This window comes from Pseudophryne corroboree, chromosome 4 (assembly GCF_028390025.1).
Source record: "Pseudophryne corroboree isolate aPseCor3 chromosome 4, aPseCor3.hap2, whole genome shotgun sequence".
Lineage (NCBI taxonomy): Eukaryota > Metazoa > Chordata > Amphibia > Anura > Myobatrachidae > Pseudophryne > Pseudophryne corroboree.
Genome location: NC_086447.1, coordinates 609,968,417 through 609,994,790, shown reverse-complemented (window position 1 = coordinate 609,994,790; position 26,374 = coordinate 609,968,417). Strand labels below are relative to the sequence as shown.

At 45.6% G+C, this 26,374-nt stretch overlaps 1 protein-coding gene across 21 annotated transcripts in view; it reads right to left on the bottom strand.

Moving 5' to 3' along the window:
• The window catches only part of AFDN (afadin, adherens junction formation factor), an 866,421-nt gene that overhangs the window by 200,768 nt on the left and 639,279 nt on the right, over positions 1-26,374 (bottom strand). For all 21 annotated transcript variants that reach the window (XM_063917625.1, XM_063917611.1, XM_063917620.1 and 18 more), the window contains 2 exons: positions 17,497-17,640; positions 17,204-17,402 (listed from right to left, as the gene is read on the bottom strand). In XM_063917625.1, coding sequence (XP_063773695.1) covers positions 17,204-17,402; positions 17,497-17,640 — 343 coding nt within the window. The remainder of the gene's footprint in view (positions 1-17,203; positions 17,403-17,496; positions 17,641-26,374) is intronic.

Genomic DNA, 26,374 nt, shown 5'->3' with positions numbered 1-26,374 from the left:
CCCTAGGATTCCCCAGGAGGAGGCCTGCCCCGTCAAGCTGAGGATTTATCTTCGGGCTTGGTGGTTGGACGTCTAGCAGCCCAGGCCTGCTTAGATTTGGTTTTTGTGGAGTGTGACAGTCTAGGAAAGGCTTGACCCTTGGCCTTGCTCTGGGGCCAAAAGGAGACCGTGTAGAGGAGGCTGAGGGTAGGCAAGCCTCTAAGGGAGTGATTCTAGGGCTTTCTTAGAGACTGAGTCAGCCTTCCATGGGTGAAGCCAAACAATGCGGTGGGCCGCAACGGTAGTCGAAGCCTTAGAGGAAAGGAGGGCTGTGTCAAGGGCCTCCTATCCAATATAAAAAGCTGCATCTCTGATGATAGCAATGTATGAAAATTGTACCCGGGTAGTGCCTGAGGGGTAACGGTTTTCTAGGGCAAGTACCCAGCTTTCTATAGTCTTAGCCACTCAGCAGCTGTTGCTGGGGGAGAAGTAGCTCCAGTAAGAGAGAGTATAAAGATTTAAGACACACATCCAACTGTCTATCTGGCACCTACTTCAGGGAAGATGCTGTAGATATAGGTAAAGTTGAGCTCTTTACCAAACGTGTCACATGGGAATCCACCACTGGGGGGAGTCCCACTTAGTACAATCAGTAGCTGGAAGAGGGTAAAACAAACTTAGCCTTTAAGGGACGTGGATTTTTTTGCTAGGTGCCATCCATGCTTCACCCATGACATCAAGTGATGTAAGGGGGTGAATTCCGACAAAACTACATTCCGACGTTTACATAGAGGATCTTTTGCTTTAGGTACTGGTTCTTATTTTTCAACTGAAGAGTGAATTTAACCTCCCTCACTAAAGCAGCTACATTAAATTTTGACTGAACCTCTTCCTCTCCAGAAGGGAAGTCAGCATCAGATAGACCTGAATTGTCTGCCTCACCAGATGATTTCTCAAAATCTGACAATAGTGTAAACTGTGAGGATGGCACAGTACGCTTGGTAGCAGTAGTAGTAGGCAAGGGTCCTTGCCCCTACAATATGTGGTGAAAGGGCAGCTATGGCTGGAGTTGCGACTCCGGAGGGGATGTTGGAGCAGCAGCAAAAGAACTGAATAACGCCACATACTCAATTGTTAAAACACGGAAATAAAATAAATCATAAAACAAAAGCTTGTTTCATAAAGATAAGCTTGTTTCATAAAGATAAGAACTGAATAACGCCACATACTCAATTGTTAAAACACGGAAATAATATAAATCATAAAACAAAAGCTTGTTTCATAAAGATAAGCTTGTTTCATAAAGATAAGAACTGAATAACGCCACATACTCAATTGTTAAAACACGGAAATAAAATAAATCATAAAACAAAAGCTTGTTTCATAAAGGATAAGCTGTTTAAACGGTGACCAGCTCCTGCTGGCACCAAACTCAAATTGAAGAGCCTGAGCTGTGGGTGGGGTATGTGGGAGAAGGACCAGTGCATCTTGGGAGTTTAAAACCATAAACTGTTCGGTGCCATTGAGGACAGCGTGACCTCACAATAACTTGCTGGTGTGCCTTCCCAGGTGTGATGAATCCCAGAAACATAGCAGAACAAAAAAGGCGGCACTCCCAGACTTGAAAATATGAAAAAGGCTTTAGTCAACGTTTCGGGGGGTCTCACCTGATGATGGGATGAGACCCCCCGAAACGTTGACTAAAGCATTTTTCATATTTTCAAGTTTGGGAGTGCCACCTTTTTTGTTCTGAGATATATATATATCTATATATATATATACACACATACATACATACATACATACATACATACATACACACACATATACATATATATATATATATATATATATATATACACACACACACATACAAACAAACACACACAGGTTGAGTATCCCATATCCAAATAATCCGAAATACAGAATTGAGTGAGACAGATAGTGAAACCTTTGTTTTCTGATGGCCCAATGTACACAAACTTTGTTTAATACACAAAGTTATTAAAAATATTGTATTAAATGACCTTCAGGCTGTGTGTATAAGGTGTATATGAAACATAGGTCCCATCACCATGATATCTCATTATGGTATGCAATTATTCCAAAATACGGAAAAATCCGATATCCAAAATACTTCTGGTCCCAAGCATTTTGTGGGATACTCAACCTGTGTGTGTATATAATAGGATTTTACTTACCGGTAAATCTATTTCTCGTAGTCCGTAGAGGATGCTGGGGACTCCGTAAGGACCAAGGGGAATAGACGGGCTCCGCAGGAGATAGGGCATTTTAAGAAAGCTTTGGAGTCTGGGTGTGCACTGGCTCCTCCCTCTATGTCCCTCCTCCAGACCTCAGTTAGAGAAACTGTGCCCAGAGGATATGAACAGTACGAGGAAAGGATTTATGTAACCTAAGGGCGAGATTCATACCAGCCACACCGATCACACCGTATAACTTGTAATAAACTACCCAGTTAACAGTATGAACAAGTAACATAGCCTCGGTTCAAGACCGACCAACTATAACGTAACCCTTATGTAAGCAATAACTATATACATGTCTTGCAGAAGAGGTCCGCACTTGGGACGGGCGCCCAGCATCCTCTACGGACTACGAGAAATAGATTTAACGGTAAGTAAAATCCTATTTTCTCTAACGTCCTAGAGGATGCTGGGGACTCCGTAAGGACCATGGGGATTATACCCAAGCTCCCAAACGGGCGGGTGAGTGCGGATGACTCTGCAGCACCGATTGAGCAAACAGGAGGTCCTCCTCAGCCAGGGTATCAAACTTATAGAACTTTGCAAAGGTGTTTGACCCCGACCAAGTAGCAGCTCAGCACAGTTGTAGTGCCGAGACCCCACGGGCAGCCGCCCAAGAAGAGCCCACCTTCCTAGTGGAATGGGCCTTAACCGATTTAGGCAATGGCAATCCTGCCGTAGAATGCGCCTGCTGAATCGTGTTACAGATCCAGCGAGCAATTGTCTGCTTTGAAGTAGGAGCGCCAACCTTGTTGGCCGCATACAAAACAAACAGAGCTTCAGTCTTCCTGATCCTAGCTGTTCTGGTCACGTTAATCTTCAAAGCCCTGACCACATCCAGGGACTCCGAGTCCTCCAAGTCCCGTGTAGCCACAGGCACGACAATAGGTTGGTTCATATGAAAAGATGAGACCACCTTGGGCAGAAATTGAGGACGAGTCCTCAACTCTGCCCATTCCACGTGAAAAATCAGGTATGGGCTTTTATATGATAAAGCCGCTAATTCCAAAACACGCCTTGCAGAAGCTAAGGCCAACAACATGACCACTTTCTAAGTGAGGTATTTCAACTCCACTGTTTTGAGTGGTTCAAACCAAGGTGACTTGGGGAAACTTAATACCACATTAAGATCCCAAGGCGCCACCGGAGGTACAAAGGGAGGCTGAATATGCAGCACTCCCTTCACAAAAGTCTGTACTTCAGGAAGAGAAGCCAATTCTCTTTGAAATAAAATGGATAAGGCCGAAATTTGGACCTTTATGGACCCTAATTTTAGGCCCAAATTCACTCCCGTTTGAAGGAAGTGAAGCAGACGGCCCAAATGGAACTCCTCCGTAGGAGCAGCTCTGGCCTCACACCAAGAAACATATTTCCGCCATATACGGTGATAATGTTTCGATGTCACATCCTTCCTAGTCTTGATCAGGGTAGGAATGACCTCCTCCGGAATCCCTTTTTCAGCTAGGATCCGGCGTTCAACCGCCATGCCGTCAAACGCAGCCGCGGTAAGTCTTGGAACAGACAGGGCCCCTGCTGCAGCAGGTCCTGCCTTAGAGGAAGAGGCCACGGATCTTCTGTGAGCAACTCTTGCAGATCCGGATACCAAGTCCTCCTTGGCCAATCTGGAACAATGAGAATTGTTCTGACCCTTCTTAGTCTTATTAATCTCAACACCTTGGGTATGAGAGGCAGAGGAGGAAACACAGACCGACCTGAACACCCATGGTGTCACCAGAGCGTCTACCGCTACCGCCTGAGGGTCTCTTGACCTGGCGCAATACCTCTTTAGCTTTTTGTTGAGACGGGACGCCATCATGTCTATTTGAGGCAGTCCCCACCGATCCACGATCTGTGTGAAGACTTCTTGATGCAGTCCTCACTCTCCCGGATGCAGGTCGTGCCTGCTGAGGAAGTCCGCCTCCCAGTTGTCCACCCCCGGGATGAACACTGCTGATAGTGCGCTTACATGGCCTTCCGCCCAGTGCAGAATCCTGGTCGCCTCTGCCATGGCCACTCTGCTCCTTGTGCCGCCTTGGCGGTTTACATGAGCCACTGCCGTGATACTGTCCGACTGAAACAGAACCGGTTTGTTCTGAAGCCACTCCTCCGCCTGGCGTAGAGCGTTGTAAATGGCCCTTAACTCCAGGACATTGATGTGGAGACAAGTCTCTAGGCTTGACCAGAGACCTTGGAAATTTCTTCCTAGTGCGACAGCCCCCCAACCTCGGAGGCTCGCGTCCGTGGTCACCAGGATCCAGTCCTGAATGCCGAACCTGCGACCCTCTAGGAGGTGAGCACTGTGCAGCCACCACAGGAGAGATACCCTGGCCCTGGGAGACAGGGTGATCCGTTTCTGCATATGTAGATGGGACCCGGACCATTTGTCCAATAGGTCCCATTGGAAAGTCCTCGCATGGAACCTGCCGAAGGGGATGGCCTCGTATGAAGCCACCATCTTCCCCAGAACCTTTGTGCAACGATGCACCGAAACCTTTTTCGGCTTTAAAAGGTTCCTGACCAGGGCTATGAGCTCCTGAGCCTTCTCCACCGGCAGAATAACTCTTTTTTGGTCTGTGTTTAGAATCAGGCCCAAAAAGGTCAGACGCGTTGCAGGTACTAGCTTGGATTTCGGTAAATTGAGAATCCAGCGGTACATCTGCAAAGTCTTCACGGACAGAGACACGCTGTCCAGCAACTTCTCCCGAGATCTCGCCTTTATAAGGAGATCGCCCAAGTACGGGATAATTGTGACTCCCTGCTTGCGCAGGAGCACCATCATTTCCGCCATTACCTTGGTGAAAATTCTCGGGGCCGTGGAAAGACCAAACGGCAACTTCTGAAATTGGTAGTGACAATCCTGTACTGCAAACCTCAGAAACGCCTGGTGAGGGGGGAAAATCGGAACATGAAGGTACGCATCCTTTATGTCCAGGGACACCATCCAATCCCCTCCCTCCAGGCTGGCGATGACCATTCTGAGCGATTCCATTTTGAACTTGAAGCTCTTCAAGTACAGGTTCAGGGATTTTAGATTTAGAATGGGTCTGACCGAACCGTTCGGTTTCGGTACCACAAACAGGGATGAATAATAACCCTCTCCTTGCTGGAGATAAGGAACCTTGATTATCACCTGTTGAATGTACAATTTGTGAATTGCCGCTAACACTAGCTCCCTCTCTGACGGGGAAGCCGGCAGAGCCGATTTGAAAAATCGGCGAGGGGGCACATCTTCGAATTCCAGTCTGTATCCCTGGGAAACAATCTCTATTGCCCAGGGATCCACCTGTGATTGAACCCAGACGTGGCTGAAAAGACGAAGACGTGCCCCCACTTGATCTGACCTCCCCCCGGAAAGCCCCAGCGTCATGCTGTGAACTTTGCGGAAGTAGGGGAGGACTTCTGCTCCTGGGAACTAGCTGAGTGCAGCTTTTTTCCCTTGCCTTTACCTCTGGCAACGAAGGACGATCCTCGTACCTTCTTGTTTTTATTGGAACGAAAGGACTGCATTTGATAATGTGGTACCTTCTTAGAATGCTGCGGGGGAACATAAGGTAAAAAAATAAGAATTTACTTACCGATAATTCTATTTCTCGGAGTCCGTAGTGGATGCTGGGGTTCCTGAAAGGACCATGGGGAATAGCGGCTCCGCAGGAGACAGGGCACAAAAGTAAAGCTTTAGGATCAGGTGGTGTGCACTGGCTCCTCCCCCTATGACCCTCCTCCAAGCCTCAGTTAGGATACTGTGCCCGGACGAGCGTACACAATAAGGAAGGATTTTGAATCCCGGGTAAGACTCATACCAGCCACACCAATCACACTGTACAACCTGTGATCTGAACCCAGTTAACAGTATGATAACAGCGGAGCCTCTGAAAAGATGGCTCACAACAATAATAACCCGATTTTTGTAACTATGTACAAGTATTGCAGATAATCCGCACTTGGGATGGGCGCCCAGCATCCACTACGGACTCCGAGAAATAGAATTATCGGTAAGTAAATTCTTATTTTCTCTATCGTCCTAGTGGATGCTGGGGTTCCTGAAAGGACCATGGGGATAATACCAAAGCTCCCAAACGGGCGGGAGAGTGCGGATGACTCTGCAGCACCGAATGAGAGAACTCCAGGTCCTCCTTAGCCAGGGTATCAAATTTGTAGGATTTTACCAACGTGTTTGCCCCTGACTAAATAGCCGCTCGGCAAAGTTGTAAAGCCGAGACCCCTCGGGCAGCCGCCCAAGATAAGCCCACCTTCCTTGTGGAATGGGCATTTACATATTTTGGCTGTGGCAGGCCTGCCACAGAATGTGCAAGCTGAATTGTATTACACATCCAACTAGCAATAGTCTGCTTAGAAGCAAGAGCACCCAGTTTGTTGGGTGCATACAGGATAACAGCAAGTCAGTTTTCCTGACTCCAGCCGTCCTGGAACCTATATTTACAGGGCCCTGACAACATCTAGCAACCTGGAGTCCTCCAAGTCCCTAGTAGGCGCAAGGCACCAAAATAAGCTGGTTCAGGTGAAACACTGACACCACCTTAGGGAGAGAACTGGGGACGAGTCCGCAGCTCTGCCCTGTCCAAATGGACAACCAGATATGGGCTTTTTTGAGAAAAAAACCACCAATTTGACACTCGCCTGGTCCAGGCCAGGGCCAAGAGCATGGTCACTTTTCATGTGAGATGCTTCAAATCCACAGATTTGACTGGTTTTAAACCAATGTGATTTGAGGAATCCCAGAACTACGTTGAGATCCCACAGTGCCACTGGAGGCACAAAAGGGGGTTGTATATGCAATACTCCCTTGACAAACTTCTGGACTTCAGGAACTGAAGCCACTTCTTTCTGGAAGAAAATCGACAGGGCCGAAATTTGAACCTTAATGGACCCCAATTTGAGGCCCATAGACACTCCTGTTTGCAGGAAATGCAGGAATCGACCGAGTTGAAATTTCTTCGTGGGGCCTTTCTGGCCTCACACCACGCAACATATTTTTGCCACATGTGGTGATAATGTTGTGCGGTCACCTCCTTTTTGGCTTTGACCAGGGTAGGAATGACCTCTTCCGGAATGCCTTTTTCCCTTAGGATCCGGCGTTCCACCGCCATGCCGTCAAACGCAGCTGCGGTAAGTCTTGGAACAGACATGGTACTTGCTGAAACAAGTCCCTTCTTAGCGGCAGAGGCCATAAGTCCTCTGTGAGCATCTCTTGAAGTTCCGGGTACCAAGTCCTTCTTGGCCAATCCGGAGCCATGAGTATAGTTCTTACTCCTCTACGTCTTATAAGTCTCAGTACCTTAGGTATGAGAAGCAGAGGATGGAACACATACACCGACTGGTACATCCATGGTGTTACCAGAACGTCCACAGCTATTGCCTGAGGGTCTCTTAACCTGGCGCAATTTCAGACGGGACGCCATCATGTCCACCTTTGGTATTTCCCAACGGTTTACAATCATGTGGAAAACTTCCCGATGAAGTTTCCACTCTGCCGGGTGGAGGTCGTGCCTGCTGAGGAAGTCTGCTTCCCAGTTTCCATTCCCGGAATGAAACACTGCTGACAGTGCTATCACATGATTTTCCGCCCAGCGAAAAGTCCTTGCAGTTTTTGCCATTGCCCTCCTGCTTCTTGTGCCGCCCTGTCTATTTACGTGGGCGACTGCCGTGATGTTTTTCCCACTGGATCAATACCGACTGACCTTGAAGCAGAGGTCTTGCTAAGCTTAGAGTATTATAAATTTACCCTTAGCTGCAGTATATTTATGTGGAGAAAAGTCTCCAGACTTGATCACACTCCCTGGAAATTTTTTCCTTGTGTGACTGCTCTCCAGCCTCTCGGGCTGGCCTCCGTGGTCACCAGCATCCAATCCTGAATGCCGAATCTGCGGCCCTCTAGAAGATGAGCACTCTGTAACCACCACAGGAGAGACACCCTTGTCCTTGGATATAGGGTTATCCGCTGATGCATCTGAAGATGCGATCCGGACCATTTGTCCAGCAGATCCCACTGAAAAATTCTTGCGTGAAATCTGCCGAATGGAATTGCTTCGTAGGAAGTCACCATCTTTACCAGGACCCTTGTGCAATGATGCACTGATTTTAGGAGGTTCCTGACTAGCTCGGATAACTCCCTGGCTTTCTCTTCCGGGAGAAACACCTTTTTCTGGACTGTGTCCAGAATCATCCCTAGGCACAGCAGACTTGTCGTCGGGATCAGCTGCGATTTTGGAATATTTAGAATCCACCCGTGCTGTTGTAGCAGTATCCGAGATAGTGCTACTCCGACCTCCAACTGTTCCCTGGACTTTGCCCTTATCAGGAGATCGTCCAAGTAAGGGATAATTAAGACGCCTTTTCTTCGAAGAAGAATCATCATTTCGGCCATTACCTTGGTAAAGACCCGGGGTGCCGTGGACAATCCAAACGGCAGCGTCTGAAACTGATAGTGACAGTTCTGTACCACGAACCTGAGGTACCCTTAGTGAGAAGGGCAAATTTTGGACATGGAGGTAAGCATCCCTGATGTCTCAGGACACTATATAGTCCCCTTCTTCCTGGTTCGTTATCACTGCTCTGAGTGACTCCATCTTGATTTGAACCTTTGTAAGTGTTCAAATTTTTTTAGATTTAGAATAGGTCTCACCTAGCCTTCTGGCTTCAGTACCACAATATAATGTGGAATAATACCCCTTTTCTTGTTGTAGGAGGGGTAATTTGATTATCACCTGCTGGGAATACAGCTTGTGAATTGTTTCCCATACTGCCTCCTTGTCGGAGGGAGACCTTGGTAAACCAGACTTCAGGAGCCTGCGAAGGGGAAACGTCTCGACATTCCAATCTGTACCCCTGGGATACTACATGTAGGATCCAGGGGTCCTGTACGGTCCCAGCGTCATGCTGAGAGCTTGGCAGAAGCGGTGGAACGCTTCTGTTCCTGGGAATGGGCTGCCTGCTGCAGTCTTCTTCCCTTTCCTCTATCCCTGGGCAGATATGACTCTTATAGGGACGAAAGGACTGAGGCTGAAAAGACGGTGTCTTTTTCTGCAGAGATGTGACTTAGGGTAAAAACGGTGGATTTTCCAGCAGTTGCCGTGGCCACCAGGTCCGATGGACCGACCCCAAATAACTCCTCTTCCTTTATACGGCAATACACCTTTGTGCCGTTTGGAATCTGCATCACCTGACCACTGTCGTGTCCATAAACATCTTCTGGCAGATATGGACATCGCACTTACTCTTGATGCCAGAGTGCAAATATCCCTCTGTGCATCTCGCATATATAGAAAATGCATCCTTTAAATGCTCTATAGTCAATAAAATACTGTCCCTGTCAAGGGTATCAATATTTTTAGTCAGGGAATCCGACCAAGCCACCCCAGCTCTGCACATCCAGGCTGAGGCGATCGCTGGTCGCAGTATAACACCAGTATGTGTGTATATACTTTTTATGATATTTTCCAGCCTCCTGTCAGCTGGCTCCTTGAGGACGGCCCTATCTATAGACGGTACCGCCATTGATAAGCGTGTGAGCGCCTTATCCACCCTAAGGGGTGTTTCCCAACGCGCCCTAACTTCTGGCGGGAAAGGGTATACCGCCCATAATTTTCTATCGGGGGGAACCCACGCATCATCACACACTTCATTTAATTTATCTGATTCAGGAAAAACTACGGTAGTTTTTTCACATCCCACATAATACCCTCTTTTGTGGTACTTGTAGTATCAGAAATATGTAACACCTCCTTCATTGCCCTTAACGTGTGGCCCTAATAAGGAATACGTTTGTTTATTCACCGTCGACACTGGATTCAGTGTCCGTGTCTGTGTCGACCGACTAAAGTAAACGGGCGTTTTAAAACCCCTGACGGTGTTTCTGAGACGTCTGGACCGGTACTAATTGTTTGTCGGCCGTCTCATGTCGTCAACCGACCTTGCAGCGTGTTGACATTATCACGTAATTCCCTAAATAAGCCATCCATTCCGGTGTCGACTCCCTAGAGAGTGACATCACCATTACAGGCAATTGCTCCGCCTCCTCACCAACATCGTCCTCATACATGTCGACACACACGTACCGACACACAGCACACACACAGGGAATGCTCTGATAGAGGACAGGACCCACTAGCCCTTTGGAGAGACAGAGGGAGAGTTTGCCAGCACACACCAAAAACGCTATAATTATATAGGGACAACCTTATATAAGTGTTTTCCCTTATAGCATCTTTTATATATTTCTAACGCCAAATTAGTGCCCCCCCTCTCTGTTTTAACCCTGTTTCTGTAGTGCAGTGCAGGGGAGAGCCTGGGAGCCTTCCCTCCAGCCTTTCTGTGAGGGAAAATGGCACTGTGTGCTGAGGAGATAGGCCCCGCCCCTTTTTCGGCGGGCTCGTCTCCCGCTCTTTAATGGATTCTGGCAGGGGTTAAATATCTCCATATAGCCCCCGGAGGCTATATGTGAGGTATTTTTAGCCAAAAAAGGTTTTCATTTGCCTCCCAGGGCGCCCCCCTCCCAGCGCCCTGCACCCTCAGTGACTGCCGTGTGAAGTGTGCTGAGAGGAAATGGCGCACAGCTGCAGTGCTGTGCGCTACCTTAAGAAGACTGAGGAGTCTTCTGCCGCCGATTCTGGACCTCTTCTCGTTTCAGCATCTGCAAGGGGGCCGGCGGCGAGGCTCCGGTGACCATCCAGGCTGTACCTGTGATCGTCCCTCTGGAGCTAATGTCCAGTAGCCAAAGAAGCCAATCCATCCTGCACGCAGGTGAGTTCACTTCTTCTCCCCTAAGTCCCTCGTTGCAGTGATCCTGTTGCCAGCAGGACTCACTGTAAAATAAAAAACCTAAGCTAAACTTTTCTAAGCAGCTCTTTAGGAGAGCCACCTAGATTGCACCCTTCTCGGCCGGGCACAAAAATCTAACTGAGGCTTGGAGGAGGGTCATAGGGGGAGGAGCCAGTGCACACCACCTGATCCTAAAGCTTTACTTTTGTGCCCTGTCTCCTGCGGAGCCGCTATTCCCCATGGTCCTTTCAGGAACCCCAGCATCCACTAGGACGATAGAGAAATTCGATTTACCAGCCGTAGCAGTAGAGACTAGGTCCGAGAGGCCTTCTCCAAACAACTCCTCCCCCTTGTAAGGCAATGACTCCATATGCCGCTTTGAGTCGACGTCTCCCGTCCACTGTCGGGTCCACAAGAGCCGCCTAGCAGAAATAGACAGCGTTTATTCTAGAGCTTAGTAAACAAATGTCTCTCTAAGCATCCCTCATATACAAGGCAGCATCTCTGATATGCTCCATGGTCGTTAGAATGGTATCCCTATCTAAGGTGTCCATCTCCGTAGATAAGGAGTCTGCCCATGCCACGACAGCACTACAAACCCAGGCCGACGCCATGGCCGGCCTAACTATAGTTCCTGAATGTGTGTAAATGTGCTTCATGGTAATTATCTGCTTGCGATCAGCAGGATCCTTGAGGGAAGCAGTATCCGGAGAAGGCAGTGCCACCTTCTTGGATAAGCGTGTCAGCGCCTTGTCTACTTTAGGCGCAGATTCCCATCGTATCCGATCCTTCTGTGGAAAAGGATACGCCATGAGAATCCTTTTGGGAACATGGAGTCTCCTATCCGGAGATTCCCAAGCCTTTTCACATAATTCGCTTAGCTCAAATGAGGACGGAAACGTGACCTCAGGCTTTTTCCCTTTATACATGTGAACCCTCGTGTCAGGGACAGGGGGTTCCTCCGTGATATGCAAAACCTCTTTTATGGCAATAATCATGTACCTAATACCTTTTGCCACCTTCGGCTGTAATTTTGCATCCTCATAGTCGACACTAGAGTCAGTATCTGTGTCGGTATCTGTGTCAGCGACCTGGGATATGGGGCGCTTTTGAGACCCTGAAGGTCCTGGCACCACAGGGACAGGCACGGACTGGGTACCTGACTGATCCCTAGCTTCTGCCTTGTCTAATCTTTTATGCAGGAGATTTACATTTGCATTCAAGACATTCAGCATATCCACCCAGTCCGGTGTCGGCGTTGCCGACCTGACATTCAAGCACTCCCCCTCCACATTAAGCGAACCTTCCTCATCAAACATGTCGACACACACGTACCGACACACTGCACACACCCAGGGAAACTTTTTTCTGAAGACAGTATCCCCTGAAAGCCCCTTGGAGAGACAGAGAGAGAGTATGCCAGCACACACCCCAGCGCAACAGCCTGGAGACCAATACAGAATGCTTTTCCCCAGCAGCGCTTTATTATACTTTATCCGCCAATTATGTGCCCCCCCCCCCCCCCCCCTCTTTTTAAACTCCCTTCACCGTGTGTAAGCAGGGGAGAGTCCGGGGAGTTTCCTCTCAGCGTTCTGTGGAGAGAGAAATGGCGCTGGTGAGTGATGGAGAAGCCCCGCCCCCTCGGCGGCGGGCTTCTATCCGGCTCAAAATCGTGTAAAATGGCGGGGGCTCAATTATATACATGTACAGTGCCCAGCTGTACATGTATATACCTATTTGCCATCTAAGAGGTGTTATTATTGCTGCCCAGGGTGCTCCCCCCTGCGCCCATACAGTGACCGGAGTGTGTGAGGTGATGTGGAGCAATGACGCACAGCTGCAGTGCTGTGCGTTACCTCTGTGAAGCTGAAGGCTTCTGCCGCCTGAGACGTCGTCTTGCTTCTGTTCTTCTGGCTCTGTGAGGAGAACGGCGGCGTGGCTCCGGGGGTGCACGCCCAGGACGAACCTGTGTTCACCCCCTCTGAAGCTAATGGTGTCCAGTAGCCGAGGAAGCAGATCCTATCAGTTAAGTAGGTCTGCCCCTCTCTCCTCAGTCCCTCGATGCAGGGAGCCTGTTGCCAGCAGTGCTTCCTGTGAAAAAGTAAAAATCCAAACAAAAATGCTTTCTGTAGCAAAGATCTCTGCAGTGCGCCCTTCATCCTCTGGGCACAGTGTAAAACTGAGGTCTGGAGGAGGGACAGAGGAAGGAGCCAGTGCACACCCAGAATCCAAAGCTTTCTTAAAGTGCCCTATCTCCTGCGGAGCCCGTCTAATCCCCATGGTCCTTACGGAGTCCCCAGCATCCTCTAGGACGTTAGAGAATATATATATATATATATATATATATATATACACATACACATACATACAGTATATACATACATACACACACAATGCAGCTAGACCGGCACTTCACTCAATGATGAACATTGCCTGGGTGCTTTCCCATGACTGTTTCCAAATCCCAAATACATACAGCACAGCAGAGCGGCACTCCCCGGACTTTAAATCAGAGTAAAAAGGCAGCTAACACAGCTTCATCTGATCAACGTTTCAGGTGTTTAATCTACACCTTTTGTCAGGATAAAGACCTGTATCCTGACGAAAGGTCAGGATTAAACATCTGAAACGTTGATAAGATGAAGCTGTGTTTGCTGTCTGTTTCTTCTGATTTAAAGTCCGGGGAGTGCCGCTCTGCTGTGCTGTGTACAGTGTGTATATATTTCTATCCCTATAGGATTAGTGGGACTCGTTATCATGTATAAGAACAAGGTGTGCGCTTTTATTATACACTTACTGTGAGCCTAACCCGGCATGGGGCATGTGACTGTTGTGTAGTTTATTTGTTTATTGTCGTCATCATGTAATAATTATGTGACGATCTAGGACCCGATTGGGTGGCACAGCGGATTTGTAGTGAGTTCCCCATGGTCCAGGACTGTTGGTTGTCCCTGACTGGTGTTGCTGGTACGTGGGGAGCAGTTTGGCGTTGTGTAATCTGCGAGCCACTACTGTTTACACTTTAAATTATGCTACCGCGATTCGCGGCATCATGTTGCTAGGCAGCGGATCCCCTTGATGGTGAGGCTTCCGGTCGTCGGAACGCATCATGCATACGACTTCCGGGCTTTGGAACGCACCCGGCATGTGACTTCCGGGTGATGGAGCGCACGCCACTCGGACCGGCGGCGATGTTCAGATTCCTGCACCTATGGTATGTTTGGTCGATTGTCTTTAGTTTGGTGATGTGATGGCGGTTACAACGGAGGGGACTGAGGATTTAGAGAGTCGTTGTGTGTAATTAAGGAAGATGGTACTTTATCTGCGGGGTTGGCGGTACTTCCGGCCGTATGTGCTTATAAGGCACGCTGTGCTCATTAGACATTAGGCAGGCACACTGAATGGACGTTGATCCGCGAGCTCCAGGGGTAAGAATCATTAGTTTTTTAATTTTGATTTCCCTACATGATGGCTGAAGCCCATCCTTGACTGTTTAGGGGTACTCTCCTCATGATACTCCCCTTGTACTTGCATTTGCAGAGGCTCTATTGACTGAGGTGCCACTATTTGGATAAGTTATCCAGGAGTTTTTTTCTGTGAAGTGGAAATCAGTGTTTGGTATAGGTGTCATTTGGTATTACTTTTAACCCTTACTACATTGGGAACCTGCTATATATTATTTGTTGTTTTATCTATAGGCCAATATGCTGGAGTGACCGATAGTCCGTCCACAGTGTTGTACTGCCGATTTATACTTATTTTAGTAAGTACGCCATTAATATTACCTCTGGTGACACACTACAGTTGGGTGACATGATACTTAACTCTCACTCTCTATTTTTCATCTCAGCGGGTATACTTGTAAGTGAGATATCCACATCTGGTTGTATCACTACCTCCTGGCACTTTTTTCTTGTAATTATGCGAATTGCACTTTAGTGGTGATTTTCTGATTGGGCCCGTGAGACTGATTGTATATATTCATTCTATGTATTTGTTATTTGTATAGGTTACGATCATTTGACAATATGATTATATGTATGGCTTGTCTTGATAAAGGCTCCATTTATTGAGCCGAAACGTCGACCCAATAAAGCCGATTGTGAGACCCAATAAAGCCTATTGTGAAGTAAGAAATTTCGTTGGATGATGTGCAAAGGAGAGTGCCCCCCAGGAAACTGGAACTACTACTATATGTGTTGATCTACAGAGATTGTGTGGATTCTACTGGGTGCACCCCAAAGTTGATTATATATGGACGTGAGTGCAGGACTTCCATGGATATATATATATATATATATATATATATATATATATATATATATAAATGACGGAGCACTCACCAGCTTTTCAAGTGTAAAGGCAATTTAATCCATACTTGATGGATCAGTACATTAAATTTCCCAAACGTTCCCAATCATGATGATCTTCATCAGGGGTCACAACACGTCAACAGCATGAGAGAGCAATGCATCCATCACCAAATAAGTAGTCACACACACATACAGTGCATTCGGAAAGTATTCACAGCGCTTTACTTTTTCCACATTTTGTTATGTTACAACCTTATTCCAATATGGAATAAATAAAATTTTCCCCTCAAAATTCTGCACACAATACCCCATAATGACAATGTGAAAATTTATTTTTTAGATTTTTGCAAATTTATTAAAAATAAAAATCTAGGAAATCACATATACATAAGTATCCACAGCCTTTGCTCAACAATTTGTTGATGCATATAGCTTCAAGTCTTTTTGAAAATGATGCCACAAGCTTGGCACACCTATATTTGGGCAGTTTCACCCATTCCTCTTTGCAGCACCTCTCAAGCTCCATTAGGTTGGCTAAGAAGCGTCGGTGCACAGCCATTTTCAGATCTCTCCAGAGATGTTCAATCGGATTCAAGTCTGGGCCACTCAAGGACATTCACAGAGTTGTCCTGAAGCCACTCCTTTGATATCTTGGCTGTGTGCTTAGGGTCGTTATCCAGCTGAAAGATGAACCGTCGCCCCAGTCGCAGGTCGAGCGCTCTGGAGCAGGTTTTCATCCAGGATCTCTCTGTACATTGCTGCATTCATCTTTCCCTCTATTCTGACTAGTCTCCCAGTTCCTGCCGCTGAAAAACATCCCCATAGCATGATTCTGCCACCACCATGCTTCACTGTAGGGATGGTATTGGCCTGGTGATGAGCGGTGCCTAGTTTCCTCCAAACATGATGCCTGGCATTCACGTCAAAGAGTTCAATCTTTGTCCCATCAGACCAGAGAATTTTGTTTCTCATAGTCTGAGCGTCCTTCAGGTGCATTTTGGATAACTGCAGGCTGGCTGCCATGTGCTTTTTACTAAGGAGTGCCTTCCGTCTGGCCACTCTACCATACAGGCCTGATTGGTGGATTGCTGCAGAGATGGTTGTCCTTCTAAAATGTTCTCCTCTCTCCACAGAGGAATGCTGTAGCTCTGAAAGAGTGACCATCAGGTTCTGGGTCACCTCCCTAACTAGGCCCCTTCTCCCCCAATTGCTCAGTTTAGACGGCCAGCCAGCTCTAGGAAGAGTCCTGGTGGTTCCGAACTTCTTCCATTTATGGATGATGGAGGCCACTGTGCTCATTCGGATCTTCAAAGCAGCAGATATTTTTCTGTATCCTTCCCGAGATTTGTGCCTCGAGACAATCCTGTCTCGGAGGTCTACAGACAATTCCTTTGACTTCATGCTTGGTTTGTGCTCAGACATGCACTGTCAAATATGGGACCTTATAGAGACAGGTGTGTGCCTTTCCAAATCATGTCCAATCAACTGCATTCATCAGAGGTGGACTCTAATTAGGAACATCTCAAGGATGGTCAGTGGAAACAGGATGCACCCGAGATCAATTTTGAGCTTCATGACAAAGGCTGTGAATACTTATGTACATGTGATTTCTTAGTTTTTTATTTTTAATAAATTTGCAAAAATCTCAAAAAAAAACAAAACATATTTTTTACGTTGTCATTATATCTATCAGGAATTTTTTATGAAAATGCAGCTGAAGTCAAATTATTTGCTCCTAATCTGTGGTTTTTTTTGGGGGGGGGAATACAAACTACAAAAAGTATATTCAGAGCATTTTTTCTTTGACTGTCTTTCTTCTTATCTGTGCAAACTAAAGTGTAAGCATCCAATTACATTTTATTTTTATACCTCTTTGGCACAGTGGTTCCAAAAACTCCTGCAAACCATTGGGGATGTTCCGTACCACATCACATGAGTAACCATCTTCTGGCAAAAGAAAAGGCAGCTGCAAGTCAGGATCCTCTTCTAACTGAACCTCACGTCCATCACTACGTGCCAATTCATCAGCAGTGTTTTCAGCTACAGACACCACACTCTCAATGAGCTCCTGCATGCAATGAAAAGAGAGGGAACATTGCAAGAATTCAGTGCAAATATGGATATGCTGGCAGTGTAGGTTTAAAATGTAACGTAATAATTACCGTAGGAATGTAAGGTTCATCTGGTGCACAGTGGTAATTTGTCAATAAAGCATGAAGTTGCAAGGAGTTCAGTTTAAAGCAGGTATTGTTAATGTTGGGGATATCTTGATGAGAGTATTTGTCCATAGTAAGAAGAGTTGTTGCCTACAGACAAAGAAGAAAAACTTATTTCTGACCAATAAAACAGTAATACTATTTTAAAATAAAATAGTGGAAATTGTTATGGAGTATCCAGCTTTTCTACTTCAGAAGCAAAATCATTTACGAAAGTAGGCAGATCTGATCCAGTGCTTAAACCCACACTACCAGAATATAGTAGCCACTGAGTTGCCAGAATACGGCACAATTCAGGCCAGGATTAAAATCCACCGAAACTTTCAAACATGAACACTGAAATCAGAATTCTGTCTCAGGTGTAAACACACACACACACACACACACACACACACACACACACACACACACACACACACACACACACACACACTATAGATAGTTAGATATTAAATTTTTCTATTATATATACAGGTTGAGTATCCCATATCCAAATATTCCAAAATACGGAATATTCCGAAATACGGACTTTTTTGAGTGAGAGTGAAATAGTGAAACCTTTGTTTTTTGATGGCTCAATGTACACAAACTTTGTTTAATACACAAAGTTATTAAAAATATTGTATTAAATGATCTTCAGGCTGTGTGTATAAGGTGTATATGAAACATAAATAAATTGTGTGAATGTAGACACACTTTGTTTAATGCACAAAGTTATAAAAAATATTGGCTAAAATTGACTTCAGGCTGTATGTATAAGGTGTATATGAAACACAAATGCATTCTGTGCTTAGACTTAGGTCCCATCACCATGATATCTCATTATGGTATGCAATTATTCCAAAATACGGAAAAATCCGATATCCAAAATACCTCTGGTCCCAAGCATTTTGGATAAGGGATACTCAACCTGTATATATATATATATATATATATATATATGTTTATTTTTTTTGCATAGGGCGGTACTCTAACGACTGTGTGAGTAAAACAAACAGTCCCAAGTTGTAAGCCAACATTTCAGAGTCTTTACTTAAACTTTCATAAGGATGCAAGTGAAATGACAAAGCTGAGTTTAAATAGGTAACAACGTCAAAAAGCTCCTCCCCCAGACTAACAAGTCTAGAAGTGGTTACAATTTTTTTTTTTTATTATAAATGTGATTACAAAAGTTCTGCTTGTAAATCTTATTTGAGTACAAAGCAAAAAAGGTTGAGTGTTCCTGTACAACTTAATGAAATAATTACTGTAAAGATATCAATCAATAACTATTATAATTATATATATTTATAATAAATCTTAAAGTTGACGGTGCTCCCCAGAGGTAATAACAAGACTATAGCAATAGGTTGTCCCTAACAAGAAACAGGGGACATAGAAATAGACCTCTTTGTGGGGGCACTCATTTTTAAATCAAAATATGTCAATTATTGTTTAAAAACAATTTTAATTCATCCATATTTAAAAAACGTATAAAAAATATATCGTATATACTTGTTATCAAACCCCTTCTAAATTGTCAAGCGATACGATTTATGCAAAATCTCAAGAACAATATTAAACAAACGGTGAAATGAATATGTTAGTCCTACAATATGCAAATAACGACCTGGAATGTATTGGTCATTTGGCAATGCTAAAATTGGAGTTTGTAGCACTTATTATATCAATCTCAAAAATGTCTGAGTGTACAGATTATTAAATCCGTGCACTCTCGACATGTAGTGCAATTTAATTAAATTAATGCAATGCTTAGCATATTGAGAAACAATTGCTAATACCTGGTGAAAAATATTTAGATAGCTGAACGTGGTATAAACATTTATCCAGGATTAATTCCTTCTACCACGTAGGGTATAGGAAAAAAAAGTTTTTTTAAATGCTGAAGAAACACATGCAAGCAATTAAACACATTGCATATATGCAGACCAAATAGTTAAATTGTTTGTAAATATAGTTTGTAATTTGTAAACTAAATTCGGTAGGAGAAAAAGTACCAGAGCCGGGTGTCCGCTAACCTCTACTGCCTTCCCATGTGTGGATATACCATAATGAATGGGAGGTGAGAGGGTTAACGCCCGGCGCTGGTGTGAAGGAAGAGAGTGGCATTACTGCTGTTGCGGGTAACATATGAGAAGCGTCCGTTTTGCATTCCAGGTCTTTATTTGCATATTGTAGGACTAACATATTCATTTCACAGTTTATTTAGTATTGTTCTTGAGATTTTGCATAAATCGTATCACTTGACAATTTAGAAGGGGTGTGATAACAAGTGTATACAATATTTTTTCAAATCTTATTTGAGTCCACATAAATCTATTAAAAACATGTTATAGTGAAAACATAATACATTATCATATTAATACAGTGATAGTAAAAATGTACAATTGCGGAGATATGTGAACAAAATGACAAGTAAAGAACATTAAAAAAAAAAGAGGCCGCGTGCTGGGAGAGTTTAAATATGTTGGGAATCATCATATATCATTATATTGAAGAGACAAGATAGCTAATGAAAGTTATAGTCTTACTGAGTTGTAATAATTATGTCTCATTAATGGAATCTTAGATTATAAATGGCAATGCTATCCATATAAACGAGGCTGGGGAACAAGTACCTGGGTATTAGTGTACTTGGTACTCACACATAAAAGAGATCTTATGTAAAAAGCCAGGTATGCTGGTCTTTAAAAACGTTACAAATGCAATATGAGTAAACTGGTAGATACCATAATTGAATCATTGTATCAACATTGTTATAGTGATGAGCGGGTTCGGTTCCTCGGAATCCGAACCCGCCCGAACTTCACCTTTTTTTACACGGGTCCGAGCGACTCGGATCCTCCCGCCTTGCTCGGTTAACCCGAGCGCGCCCGAACGTCATCATCCCGCTGTCGGATTCTCGCGAGGCTCGGATTCTATCGCGAGACTCGGATTCTATATAAGGAGCCGCGCGTCGCCGCCATTTTCACACGTGCATTGAGATTGATAGGGAGAGGACGTGGCTGGCGTCCTCTCCGTTTAGAATAGATAGAGAGTGAGACACTTGATTTACTGGAGCATTAGGAGGAGTACTCAGAGAGTGCAGAGTTTTGCTGATAGTTATACTAGTGACTGACCACCAGTGCAGTTTTATTTATTTTTATTATTTAATATAATCCGTTCTCTGCCTGAAAAAAAACGATACACAGTCACATACCATATCTGTGCTCAGCCTCAGTGTGCTGCATCATCTATGTATATCTGACTGTGCTGAGTGCTCACTGCTCACACAGCTTAATTGTGGGGGAAACTGGGGAGCAGTTATAGCAGGAGTACATATTTAACAGTGCACACTTTTGCTGCCAGAGTGCCACTGCCAGTGTGACTGACCAGTGACCACTGACCACCAGTATACTGTGATTGTCTGCCTGAAAAAGTTAAACACTCGTCGTGTGGTGTTTTTATTCTATAAACGCATTCTGCTGACAGTGTCCAGCAGGTCCGTCATTATATAATATATACCTGTCCTGCAGAAGTGATATATATATATTTTTTATATTATTATCATCCAGTCTATACTAGCAGCAGACGCAGTACGGTAGTCCACGGCTGTAGCTACCTCTGTGTCGGCAGTCGCTCGTCCATCCATAATTGTATACCTACCTGTGGTGTTTTTTTTTTTTTTTCTATCTTCTTCATACTAGTAGTTTACTTTAGGAGCCTGCAGTGCTGACAGTGTCCAGCAGGTCCGTCATTATATAATATATACCTGTCCTGCAGTAGTGATATATATATATTTTTTATATCATTATCATCCAGTCTATACTAGCAGCAGACGCAGTACGGTAGTCCACGGCTGTAGCTACCTCTGTGTCGGCAGTCGCTCGTCCATCCATAATTGTATACTTACCTGTGGTGTTTTTTTTTTTTTCTATCTTCTTCATACTAGTAGTTTACTTTAGGAGTCTGCAGTGCTGACAGTGTCCAGCAGGTCCGTCATTATATAATATATACCTGTCCTGCAGTAGTGATATATATATATTTTTTATATCATTATCATCCAGTCTATACTAGCAGCAGACGCAGTACGGAAGTCCACGGCTGTAGCTACCTCTGTGTCGGCAGTCGCTCGTCATCCATAAGTATACTAGTATCCATCCATCTCCATTGTTTACCTGAGGTGCCTTTTAGTTGTGCCTATTAAAATATGGAGAACAAAAATGTTGAGGTTCCAAAAATAGGGAAAGATCAAGATCGACTTCCACCTCGTGCTGAAGCTGCTGCCACTAGTCATGGCCGAGACGATGAAATGCCATCAACGTCGTCTGCCAAGGCCGATGCCCAATGTCATAGTACAGAGCATGTAAAATCCAAAACACCAAATATCAGTAAAAAAAGGACTCAAAAATCTAAAATAAAATTGTCGGAGAAGAAGCGTAAACTTGCCAATATGCCATTTACCACACGGAGTGGCAAGGAACGGCTGAGGCCCTGGCCTATGTTCATGGCTAGTGGTTCAGCTTCACATGAGGATGGAAGCACTCAGCCTCTCGCTAGAAAAATGAAAAGACTCAAGCTGGCAAAAGCACAGCAAAGAACTGTGCGTTCTTCGAAATCACAAATCCACAAGGAGAGTCCAATTGTGTCGTTTGCGATGCCTGACCTTCCCAACACTGGACGTGAAGAGCATGCGCCTTCCACCATTTGCACGCCCCCTGCAAGTGCTGGAAGGAGCACCCACAGTCCAGTTCCTGATAGTCAGATTGAAGATGTCAGTGTTGAAGTACACCAGGATGAGGAGGATATGGGTGTTGCTGGCGCTGGGGAGGAAATTGACCAGGAGGATTCTGATGGTGAGGTGGTTTGTTTAAGTCAGGCACCCGGGGAGACACCTGTTGTCCGTGGGAGGAATATGGCCATTGACATGCCTGGTGAAAATACCCAAAAAATCAGCTCTTCGGTGTGGAAGTATTTCAACAGAAATGCGGACAATATTTGTCAAGCCGTGTGTTGCCTTTGTCAAGCTGTAATAAGTAGGGGTAAGGACGTTAACCACCTCGGAACATCCTCCCTTATACGTCACCTGCAGCGCATTCATCATAAGTCAGTGACAAGTTCAAAAACTTTGGGCGACAGCGGAAGCAGTCCACTGACCAGTAAATCCCTTCCTCTTGTAACCAAGCTCACGCAAACCACCCCACCAACTCCCTCAGTGTCAATTTCCTCCTTCCCCAGGAATGCCAATAGTCCTGCAGGCCATGTCACTGGCAATTCTGACGAGTCCTCTCCTGCCTGGGATTCCTCCGATGCATCCTTGCGTGTAACGCCTACTGCTGCTGGCGCTGCTGTTGTTGCTGCTGGGAGTCGATGGTCATCCCAGAGGGGAAGTCGTAAGACCACTTTTACTACTTCCACCAAGCAATTGACTGTCCAACAGTCCTTTTCCTTTGCGAGGAAGATGAAATATCACAGCAGTCATCCTGCTGCAAAGCGGATAACTGAGGCCTTGGCATCCTGGGCGGTGAGAAACGTGGTTCCGGTATCCATCATTACTGCAGAGCCAACTAGAGACTTGTTGGAGGTACTGTGTCCCCGGTACCAAATACCATCTAGGTTCCATTTCTCTAGGCAGGCGATACCGAAAATGTACACAGACCTCAGAAAAAGACTCACCAGTGTCCTAAAAAATGCAGTTGTACCCAATGTCCACTTAACCACGGACATGTGGACAAGTGGAGCAGGGCAGGCTCAGGACTATATGACTGTGACAGCCCACTGGGTAGATGTATGGACTCCCGCCGCAAGAACAGCAGCGGCGGCACCAGTAGCAGCATCTCGCAAATGCCAACTCTTTCCTAGGCAGGCTACGCTTTGTATCACCGCTTTCCAGAATACGCACACAGCTGAAAACCTCTTACGGCAACTGAGGAAGATCATCGCGGAATGGCTTACCCCAATTGGACTCTCCTGTGGATTTGTGGCATCGGACAACGCCAGCAATATTGTGTGTGCATTAAATATGGGCAAATTCCAGCACGTCCCATGTTTTGCACATACCTTGAATTTGGTGGTGCAGAATTATTTAAAAAACGACAGGGGCGTGCAAGAGATGCTGTCGGTGGCCAGAAGAATTGCGGGACACTTTCGGCGTACAGGCACCACGTACAGAAGACTGGAGCACCACCAAAAACGCCTGAACCTGCCCTGCCATCATCTGAAGCAAGAAGTGGTAACGAGGTGGAATTCAACCCTCTATATGCTTCAGAGGTTGGAGGAGCAGCAAAAGGCCATTCAAGCCTATACAACTGAGCACGATATAGGAGGTGGAATGCACCTGTCTCAAGCGCAGTGGAGAATGATTTCAACGTTGTGCAAGGTTCTGCAACCTTTTGAACTTGCCACACGTGAAGTCAGTTCAGACACTGCCAGCCTGAGTCAGGTCATTCCCCTCATCAGGCTTTTGCAGAAGAAGCTGGAGACATTGAAGGAGGAGCTAACAGAGCGATTCCGCTAGGCATGTGGGACTTGTGGATGGAGCCCTTAATTCGCTTAACAAGGATTCACGGGTGGTCAATCTGTTGAAATCAGAGCACTACATTTTGGCCACCGTGCTCGATCCCAGATTTAAAACCTACCTTGGATCTCTCTTTCCGGCAGACACAAGTCTGCTGGGGTTCAAAGAACTGCTGGTGAGAAAATTGTCAAGTCAAGCGGAACGCGACCTGTCAACATCTCCTCCTTCACATTCTCCCGCAACTGGGGGTGCGAGGAAAAGGCTCAGAATTCCGAGCCCACCCGCTGGCGGTGATGCAGGGCAGTCTGGAGCGACTGCTGATGCTGACATCTGGTCCGGACTGAAGGACCTGACAACGATTACGGACATGTCGTCTACTGTCACTGCATATGATTCTCTCCCCATTGAAAGAATGGTGGAGGATTATATGAGTGACCGCATCCAAGTAGGCACGTCAGACAGTCCGTACTTATACTGGCAGGAAAAAGAGGCAATTTGGAGGCCCTTGCACAAACTGGCTTTATTCTACCTAAGTTGCCCTCCCACAAGTGTGTACTCCGAAAGAGTGTTTAGTGCCGCCGCTCACCTTGTCAGCAATCGGCGTACGAGGTTACATCCAAAAAATGTGGAGAAGATGAGGTTCATTAAAATGAATTATAATCAATTCCTCCGTGGAGACATTCACCAGCAGCAATTGCCTCCACAAAGTACACAGGGAGCTGAGATGGTGGATTCCAGTGGGGACAAATTGATAATCTGTGAGGAGGGGGATGTACACGGTGATATATCGGAGGATGATGATGAGGTGGACATCTTGCCTCTGTAGAGCCAGTTTGTGCAAGGAGAGATTAATTGCTTCTTTTTTGGTGGGGGTCCAAACCAACCCGTCATTTCAGTCACAGTCGTGTGGCAGACCCTGTCACTGAAATGATGTTAAAGTGTGCATGTCCTGTTTATACAACATAAGGGTGGGTGGGAGGGCCCAAGGACAATTCCATCTTGCACCTCTTTTTTCTTTCATTTTTCTTTGCGTCATGTGCTGTTTGGGGAGTAGTTTTTGGAAGGGCCATCCTGCGTGACACTGCAGTGCCACTCCTAGATGGGCCAGGTGTTTGTGTCGGCCACTTGGGTCGCTTATCTTAGTCACACAGCTACCTCATTGCGCCTCTTTTTTTCTTTGCGTCATGTGCTGTTTGGGGGGTGTTTTTTGGAAGGGCCATCCTGCGTGACACTGCAGTGCCACTCCTAGATGGGCCAGGTGTTTGTGTCGGCCACTAGGGTCGCTTATCTTAGTCACACAGCTACCTCATTGCGCATCTTTTTTTTCTTCTTTGCGTCATGTGCTGTTTGGGGAGTAGTTTTTTGAAGGGCCATCCTGCGTGACACTGCAGTGCCACTCCTAGATGGGCCAGGTGTTTGTGTCGGCCACTAGGGTCGCTTAGCTTACTCACACAGCTACCTCATTGCGCCTCTTTTTTTCTTTGCGTCATGTGCTGTTTGGGGGGTGTTTTTTGGAAGGGCCATCCTGCGTGACACTGCAGTGCCACTCCTAGATGGGCCAGGTGTTTGTGTCGGCCACTAGGGTCGCTTAGCTTACTCACACAGCTACCTCATTGCGCCTCTTTTTTTCTTCTTTGCGTCATGTGCTGTTTGGGGAGTAGTTTTTTGAAGGGCCATCCTGCGTGACACTGCAGTGCCACTCCTAGATGGGCCAGGTGTTTGTGTCGGCCACTTGGGTCGCTGAGCTTAGTCATCCAGCGACCTCGGTGCAAATTTTAGGACTAAAAATAATATTGTGAGGTGTTCAGAATAGACTGAAAATGAGTGGAAATTATGGTTATTGAGGTTAATAATACTTTGGGATCAAAATGACCCCCAAATTCTATGATTTAAGCTGTTTTTTAGGGTTTTTTGAAAAAAACACCCGAATCCAAAACACACCCGAATCCGACAAAAAAAATTCGGTGAGGTTTTGCCAAAACGCGTTCGAACCCAAAACACGGCCGCGGAACCGAACCCAAAACCCGAAAAATTTCCGGTGCTCATCACTACATTGTAACCGCTATGTGGTAACAATTAACTATAGGAGGTCATGTGGCAACTAAGTGTTATGTAATTACAACACTGAAGCAGTAACTGTTGGTTATATGAAGTATGGAAGTATAGAAGATATTACAAAAAGAAACTTAAGCCTAAGGAGGTATTCAACTAGTGCCGGTTTTTTTTACAACTTCCATTCAAACTATTAAATCCCCGTGCCGTTTTTTTCAACTTGTTGAAAAATCCGCACTGGCGAAACCCACTTGGATTTGGTTTTGTCGAATTGCG